The 9,074-nt window shown below is 45.7% G+C and overlaps 1 protein-coding gene across 4 annotated transcripts in view; it reads right to left on the reverse strand.

Moving 5' to 3' along the window:
- The window catches only part of CNOT2 (CCR4-NOT transcription complex subunit 2), a 94,597-nt gene extending 85,847 nt beyond the window's left edge, over positions 1-8,750 (reverse strand). Inside the window, exon 1 of one of the 4 annotated variants that reach the window (XM_052774312.1) lies at positions 8,112-8,750. In XM_052774312.1, the coding sequence (XP_052630272.1) occupies positions 8,112-8,735 (624 nt within the window). In that variant the 5' untranslated portion in view covers positions 8,736-8,750. Of the gene's footprint in view, positions 1-6,660; positions 6,904-7,110; positions 7,299-8,111 lie in introns of those variants that run through there. The other 3 variants (XM_052774314.1, XM_052774315.1, XM_052774313.1) reach the window with 3 other exon arrangements.
- Positions 8,751-9,074: the final 324 nt, after the last annotated feature.

Below are 9,074 nucleotides of genomic sequence, written 5' to 3' on the forward strand. Positions count from 1 at the left end.
CAGAATAATACTGCAACGGTCTGCAAATGCAGAGGAGTAACATATCTAACTGTGCAAACAAGATATTTGATATTCCTAAAACACAAGCAAAGTTACTGTTTGGCCACAGACACTGACAGGGAAAATATTTCAGAAGTAAATACATACAATCAAAAATTATGTAGGAAGTGTTCCGCTTCATACCGGGGATGAAGCCTCTAGGTGCTGACAATACAAGAAGTGTTACATAAGACTGTGCACTTATTTTTAGAAGCACATTACAAAATTAAGTACTACACTGGAATCTGTTGCAGAGCCATGGACAGTTACATCAATGTGCGCAAAGAACAATTGCTCAGTTGGAGCAGAATATTAGATTTGATTCAGATTAGAGTTTCTCTCCTGCCAATCCCAAAACATACTGAACCATCTGAGACTAAGAAAGTTAATTTGCATTCATTAAAAAAAAACCAACAACACAACAAACCACAAACACACTCCTAATCATAAAGACGGACATATTCTCTTCTATGAGCAGCAGAACTAATAAAAACTCATTTCTTACAGATTTGTTCTTTTGTTTCTTAATACTTCTCCCACACCACGATAACCCTCAACTTCCTTCTTTTCTATGTCTCTTCATGACCATCTCTCTCGCCGCCACTCCAGGGAAAAGAGTCATGGTGCAGACACTCTGGATGTCTGCATGTGCTCACAGGCTGCCTGACCAGCTACAGAATATATACTAGATCAGGTCTGACTATTTCTTTTCCAAGAAGGTGCACTAATTTGGACTTCCTTCCTCTACCTAGACACAATTTTATGAGGTTTGTAGGACCATAATTTGAGTCTTAATTTCTCTTTCTGATTTAAGTTTCCATATATAAATATATTTTTAAGTATAAATTAAGTGAAATGCTTAACTTTTGACTCAGAAGTTGGGTTACCTATACATACTTGACATATTTTAAATTTTTATGTATACACTCACTGAGGGACAGACAAACCAAATAACCTCACAAATCACACCTCCCCCCAAAAAATGAATCAGTTTCCTAGGCATTTGCTTTCTTTAAACAGTACTAGATACCGCGGAATGAAGCCAGCATGCATTTGCCTAGATTAAACTTTGTTCTTCCCTCACCATCTCCGATTTTCACTGTTCCTCCCATTTTTGCCACTTTTTAAAAAACTACAGCTAACTTTGTCATCACGTATCACACTGCTCTTCAAAACAACCCAACCTGAATTTATCAATATCGCTTCCCCCATTTCTTGCAGATACAGACATAAAACAATCCATTAAGCGCATCCTACTGTCAACAGATTTTACTACCACTGTTTGTTCATTTGCAGCCTACGTTATTCCTCTTCAGGCTCTTTGCTAAGTAGATTAACAGCATGGCCTGTGGACTACGCTTAGTCTACTGAGTTTTAAAACACACCTCTCAAAATGTTTTTGTTTTAAAAACCGGACTCTGCAGACACAGGTATTCACTGGTATAGAACAGTCCAGCAGTTGTATGCTGGACAACAAGTTAAGGGGCAGCTAAAGACACCTGCTCTCAGTAAGTCACTCCTGGTTGCCAACCAGACCTGCACTCAGTCATCCCAGTTTTCAAGACTTGAGCTGTTCCTAAAAAAACAAATTCAGTTTAGTAGCGTATTTAAGAAAGGGAGGCCTGAAACTGAATCTACAGTTAGGACCCTAAAAGAACTGCCAGATGCTTTAAAAAAAAGGTCATTTAAACTAAAGTTATGTGTCTTTTGAAGACAAATAAAAGATTAGGTTCACAGCTAATATCAACAGTTTGAAAATTCCTAATTAAACTGTCATGAACATACTACTTGCCATCAAGCATATACTGCTGGTAGTCACAATACACACCTACCCGAGATAAGGAAAGCTCAGAAGAGCACCAATCTCTTGAAAAACTACATTTTACCCTTCCAAGAAATTTGGAATACCTCCTGTTTCATCATAGATGCCCCACAACATACATGTTCTTATATAACTGAACTTCCATGAATCAGGGGGAAAAATAATGTATTTATTGCCCAAAGCATATCATCCTGAAAGTGACTAAAAGTTCCCCCCCAGAAACCACCCCCCCCAAAAACCCCAAAACCAAAACAAACCAAAGTCCGTATCACAAAAGCACAGGAACCTGAATTTACTTCAACTTCTGCCATGAAATAAAGAGATACTGACTTATTCTCATGTATAATGCTGATCTTAATCAATTTAATCTTGAAGAATCAACTTACTAGAAATGTGCATCCACATCCAGTAAATAAGCCAACAAATTAAAATTTCAACATGAGGTACCCTTCTACTTCACAATGATGCTTTTGACATGTTGAAAAAGGTACACCACACAGCAAAGTATCAAGAACGCTACTGACATTGCAACAAATTAATCAAATCTCTCACATAAAGATTTTTACTGCGAACAGTTTTACAGGTGGACACAATATTGCAAGGTACTTCTAATGTTCAGAATTGCTCATCTCTTCAGTCTTTCAAAAGTTGACACTGTGTACAGCTCTAATTTCTTTCTGAAAACCTTTCAGATTTCCACTTCTCCACACCACAAAGCATGATATTAAACTCTCAAAAAGAGAGAAGCCCTTCTTCTATACTTTTTTTTAGCCTACTTAGTCATTACATAAAATACCTGCTTCGCAGCTATTTTCCTGGTTTGGACTTTTTTTTTTTTTTTTAAATATATTTATATACAACAAGTACTTTCTCACAAACTGCAGTACTACTGAATGGTGAAAGACTCCAAGCATATACCTGAACAAGTCCCCTACACAGCAAAGCAACAGAAGGAAGGCTGGCAGACCTTTTTTCCATCATTATAATTCTCTGGCAACACTTCCTTTGCAAGAACAGCTTTCACAATTAGAACAAAAAAATGCATTAAAAATAGTTACAAAGAATAGTCCATCTACCTCAAACAATGCAAGGTTTTAGTAGGCTGGAAGGGGAAAAATACTATACCAGTGAAGCTTGAAGAAAAAAAACTCACGCAGCCATATAGACTGTATGACAAGTATACAGTCCACTGACAGAAGCATTAGTTACCTATTTTGCACTAGGACGGGCATCTTCCTACAAACCTTAGACAAAACATATGACATTACATTATCACTATCTGTGTTACGAAGGCAGCCTTAGAAAAACTTGTTTGCCAAGAAGTTGCCTCCAAATCTAAACATTTGCACTTTATAATTTAAAATAGTTGGTGGTTGTTTTAATGTAATTAGTCATACTGCTTCTTTTTGGTGCCTGGAAACTCCTTGCTATTGTTTTTAAATACACACATATTTAGATTGTAATAAAAGTGTTGCGGACATACAGTTCTGAAACACGTAAGGACAAACAATACAACTGCCACCTACTGAATTTGGTATAGGACCATTTGGGGGGTTTTAACATTGCTTTCTCTAACTATGTGTGTTAACTGCTACTGGTATCTAGTTCCACAGAAGCCTTGAACCATGCAAGTAAAACACGGGAAAGCATCATCCTCTTACTACAGACGAGAACTTGGCTATAAATTGGTTAAATGACTTACCCAGAGTCACTCATCACTTCAGTAGGTAACTCAGAAAGACAGAAAGCATGCTCCAACTCTTACGCTTACGCTCAATCCACTGGATTACTGTCTGCTCAGCAAGAGTAATAATACAAAGGAGGAGTTTCCATTTTACTTCCCACAAATACACCAGCATTTTAGACTAGTTTTCATTTTAAATAAGCTATACCTTTTTACAAATAACTTGACCTCAGCAAACAATATTCAACCATCACTGATCTCAAATGCATGAAAAATTTGAAGGCAGAACTTTGAAAATGCTTCAGAAGTTCATTAAACTGCTCACTGCAACCAAAAAGAACCCTGAGCGACATGGGGTACAAGATGATGCTTAAAAATACACACACACACCCAAATTATCCCAAATCAAAATAAAAACCAGGAGGAAACAATGGTTTACTTACTAATGAATTTCTGATCAACAACTCTTACATTGCAATTCAACAAGAGGAGGATGTGTCTGAAAAAAGTCTCAATTATAAACATGTTTTAACCTACCAGCGTAATCTGAAAGGAATCCTCCCAGGAAATGTAGAGAGTTGTGAAATTAAATATATTAGCAGTGTAAAGAGTGGTCAGATGGCAGAGCAAGCAAGCCAAGGGGAAAAAATAATGCACGCTTTTTGGTAACACTACTGATAACCAATGCTATCTCAAGACAAATCGCGGGGCTTAGTAACCTCTTTGGGCCAGGATCATTGACACCTTGATTTGGGGCCTGTTACACAGCCAGAGCAGAAGCTGAGCTGGTACACACTACAAAACAAATATTCAATTTTCAGCAGAGCATTATAAATGAAAGATAAAGTATAAATTAAAAGCAATCTGAACATTTTATGGTTTGTTTGGGTTTTTTTTTTTTTATTTTTGCTGATACAAACATAAAAAGTTTTTAAATCCTATGCAGAAATCTCTTACTGACTAGCACAGACCATGTTTGGTATACACACACCTTCTCTAAAAACAAAGTAATTCCATAAGGACAATTTTAAACACCCTACCGTGCAATAATTTCATTTGACACAATTCTTCCTACACTGTTATAGTGCTCAGTAAAAGCACAGTTAGCTGTCAACATACAGCATCCATCCTGAAAACTCTCACACACAAAGTTAACTGTCAACATGCAAGTAGGTGCTTTTAAGTCAATGAGACTACCCACAAACTTTCAGTTGTTCACATGCTTTTACAGGAACCTGGGTCAGGAGACCAACGCAACACACACAGACACAGAACGTATGTGCTAAAGCACATTTGGAAAGAAAAAGAAAAAAAAACGGCCAACCCTATTCAGGAAACACAACTGAAACAGGTTGTTTTGAATTGCTCAGTACAGCGTATCTGAGACATCAGGATAAATTTCAAGCAAAAATATTAGCAGATCTCTGTTGTGTAGAAGAATGTTTACATACAATTTTTTATTTATTTATACCTCAAAAGCCCAGATGAAGCAAAGTTAACCTAACTTGAACTTCTTGGCTTTTCACAACAAGCACTGTAATTCATGTGTACACTGTATTAATAACAACTTAAAAAAAAAAAAAAGGAGAAAGACTGTATCCCTTAGAGAGCAAACATTTACATCTGTGGCAAAAAACCCCATTGTTTTGACTTACTATGGTACTGTACTTCTATATAAACTGGCACAGAGCTTTCTATCTAAGCTAACGTTTAGAAACACAGGCAACAAATACAGCAAGTATTCTGCCAAGAATTCATTGTGTTTTTATTTTTTTTAAGCACACATTTTTTAAGGTGCCTTTTAAAAATCTGTATTCAAGCACATTATAGCTTTAAGGGAAGACATAATAAAAAATAAATAAATACAAGGATCTACTTACTTCAGAACAAAATTCTGCACTTGGAAGCTTAGGCGCACTTTCTACACCACCTCACAACAAAACAAGCAATTCAATGTTTCTCTTAAGTTTCCAGATCAAGTCAGAAAGCCAGGTGCAAGAAACCTCTCTTTCAATTCAACTATGGCATATTTTTAAGTTCTAATCACTTCTGGAGTCAATAACAACAAGGAGGTGCAAGATATCTTTGAATAAAAAAAGTTATAAGACTGCTCTAAGGCTATAACGAGGTTACAACTTTGCACTACTACACAACAGACAGACCCTTACATCAACACAAAAACAAGTAAAATTTTTTTTAAAAGCTACAGCAGAGGCCAAAAATGCAACAATGTTTCTAATTTCAGAGCTAATCTCTATCTAGACAGAAATACATTTAGAAGTATAGCAAATACAGCAGAAATACTGAGAGCTACCATTCCACTGTGGGCATGCACAACTTTCCCATGAAGGGACTGAGGCACAGATCAAGATTTTCAGGTGCAAACAGCCACTTATGGGACCAGTTTTTAGCATCAAACTTCAGGATGTGTTAACTGCCCTATTTTTCCACTGAATAACAATTCTCTGAAATTAGATTCTTTTAAAGAGAATTCAGATTAAATTTTTCATAAATTCCAGGGATTGTTTTCTTCCTTTTCAGTTCTTAGCCAAGGGCTTTTGCTTTCATTTGTTGGTATAACTGACACACAAATGGGTTACAATAACAGTGACTACTTTGACAGCAATATTAGGTTTCTAGAAGAGATGTGTAGACAAGGTTTATCTACTACTACACTCTTAGCTTTATCAACAGCTTCCTGAAAGTGAAACGGAAATACACTTGCAAGTCAAGACAGTCAGCTTATGATAGCGAGTATTCAAATCCCCTCCCAAAATCAGAAGCAGTCAACACCTTGAATTTTAGCATGCCGGCAGAGTTCTCAACATAAACAACAGTGGAAGTTGGGAAAAAAAAAAGAAAGGGAAAAAAAGGCAGTGGACACGTACATTGCCTTCAAGATCATAAAACCGGATCTTGCGAGTTGTGTTCTATTCATATGCCACTATAAGAGAACTCAAAGTGCACCAACACACACACACCAACTCCTCCAGGTCCAAGCAAAGACGCCTTTGCAATATAAACCTAAACAATTATTTTGCTCTTGCAGGTCTTTACAAGTCTTAACAGTCTGAAGCATATCCAAGTTTCCAGAAACAGAAAGGTTTCCACTAACTGATGTGACAGCAGGTTTGATCATCTCAAACTCCCTTCCCCCAGCCGCAGAGTTAAGACTAGCAGCCAGTCACCAGCACCAGATGTTACCGCCGTGCAGGCACACAGGAACGTCTCCTTCACACGCTCGAGTCACACGCAGCTTCTGCTGATGATCCACACCTAACACGCGCGCATTTTCATTTTCTCACGTCACAAAACCTCCAAAACAAAGTTACCTGTAACTTCACCAAAAAAAAAAAAAAAAAAACCAAAACCGCAAACCTGCCCCCAAACAGAACCGCTAAACCCAGGATCCCCGTAAGCAACCCCTTCCCTCTGTCAGGAGCACACGTACACTAACTACACGCGAGGACTGCCCCTCGCACCCTCCCCAGTGTCCCCCCCACCACCCCCGGACCCCCAACCTGTCACCCCCACCCCCACCACCACCCCCCCGGCCCCGGCTCACGCCAAAGCTTCCCACCGCCGGCCCGGCGGCCCGGGGACGGCCGGCTCCCTCCTCCGCCGGCAGCGCTGGGGAAAGCGGCTCAAGTTTGTTTTACGAACGCGTCCCAGGGAACACCAGAACCTCTTCACGCACCACCTCAACCGCCGCCGGCAGGAGAGTGGGAAAGGCGCAGTCAAAAAAAAAAAACAAACCAAAAAACCAAAAGAACCCCCCCAAATATCTGTTTTTCCAAAGAAAACCAGCCAGCAGCACCCCGGTCTTCTTCACCCCGGGCCTTCCCGGGGGCCGGCGGAGCAGGCCGCAAGGCCACTCCGGCGAGGAGCTCAGCCCGGCGCCGCCCGGGAGCGGGGCCGGCGGCAGCCCCGGCCGTGGGCGGCGGGTTTCGCTGCCCCGGGTGGGGAGGGGAAGGGGAGGGGGTCGGGGCCGGGCGACCGCGCACCCCCGCCGCGGCGCGGTAGAGGGGCTCGGCGCTGGGTCGGAGGAGTTGAGGGGGGGAGCGGGGGGGGGGGTTGCCGCGGAGGCGGCCGCCGCTAGGCCCGGCGGCGAGGCGGCGTCGGCGGGAAGGAGCCGTCCCGGGCGGGCCGAGCGGGCCGCGGGGCGAGCTGCCAACGGCGGCGGCGGAAGGATGCGGGGCCCAGGCACCGCTGGGCCGCGGCCTTCGGCCTCGGCCGGCCCCGGAGCCGGAGCCCGGCGGCGGCCGCCGCCGCCGCCGCCCGCGGCCGCGGAGGAAGGCGGGGGTCGGCGAGCCGGGTCGGGCCTGCGGCTGCGCTCCCGGGTCGGGCGCCGCGCGTCCCCCCCCCCGCTCCCCCTCGGAGACAAAAGCTAAACGGAAACCCGGCGGGACGGCCCCGGACCCGCAGGGCCCCGCCGCGGGCCGCGACGCCGCCCGGCCCTCCCTCATCGGCCCGCGGACGGGACGGCGACGGGGCCCGGGGCGGCGGCGGCGGCGGAGTGGGGGGGGACGCGACGACCGGGGAGGGGGCGGCCGGGGCCGGACTCACCGCATGAATTTTCTTGTCCCGCGGATTCAAGATGGCTGAGTATCCAGCACGGAGGATGCTGGGGGAGCAACCTTTACCCTCTGACCCGGCCGCCGCCGCCGTGACCCCCGCCGCCGCCTCCGCCGCCGCTCGGCCCGGCAGCCAGCGCCGAGGGGCGGAGGCAAGCGCCGGCTGACGGCCCGGCCCGGAGCGGAGCGGCCCCGCGGAGGGGCTGAGGGCGACGGGGAGGAGGAGGAGGAGGAGGAGGAAGAAGGAGCCGCTCGGCTGCGCTCCCTCCGCCTCCCGCGGGAGACGCGGCCCAGCGCTTGGGGCCGCGCACGTCGCCGGGGCGCGTAGGCCGCGGGGCTGCCGGGCCCAGCCGAGACTCCGCGGGCCTAGGGCGGCCGCAAGGCGCCGGCGCTGACAGAGACGCTGCCGGCCGGGGACGAGGGGGCTCCGGCCCCCATTTTGTGAGGGGAGAGGGCGGGTCGGAGAGGGGGTGTGGGGGCGGCGGGGCTCCCTGCGGAGGCAGGAGCCCCCCAGGGGTGCCCGGGGAGCGGGGGGGGGGGGGCTGTGGAGACGTACGCCGGCCGGCCGGCCGGCCTCCCCCGGGAAGGGCCCCGGCCTCCCGAGGGGCTGCCGCATCCCCTGTGGCCGCGGCCCGTCCGCTCTGCCCGGCTGACAGCCGGGGAGGAACGGCCCGGCCTTGCTGAAGGCTGTGCCTTCGCCTGCGGAGGATCTAGGTCAGGAGCTACCGCCCTGATGGGATAAATCCTGTGAAAGTTGGTATTTTCTCTGTCAGCGGGCAGGCCGGCCCTGCTATCCGCTTCGTTATTAAAATGGGAAAGAGTTGCCAAGATGACACAACCGGACTTTTTAATTTGTCGGCTCTGAAAACACGCGGTTTACAACAGTGGCTCCAGTACGGCACACGCTGATGCGCAAAACACTCGTAATGCAAATAATCCCCTTGAATTCAATGAG

Source organism: Harpia harpyja, chromosome 23, assembly GCF_026419915.1.
Source record: "Harpia harpyja isolate bHarHar1 chromosome 23, bHarHar1 primary haplotype, whole genome shotgun sequence".
Taxonomy (NCBI): Eukaryota; Metazoa; Chordata; class Aves; order Accipitriformes; family Accipitridae; genus Harpia; species Harpia harpyja.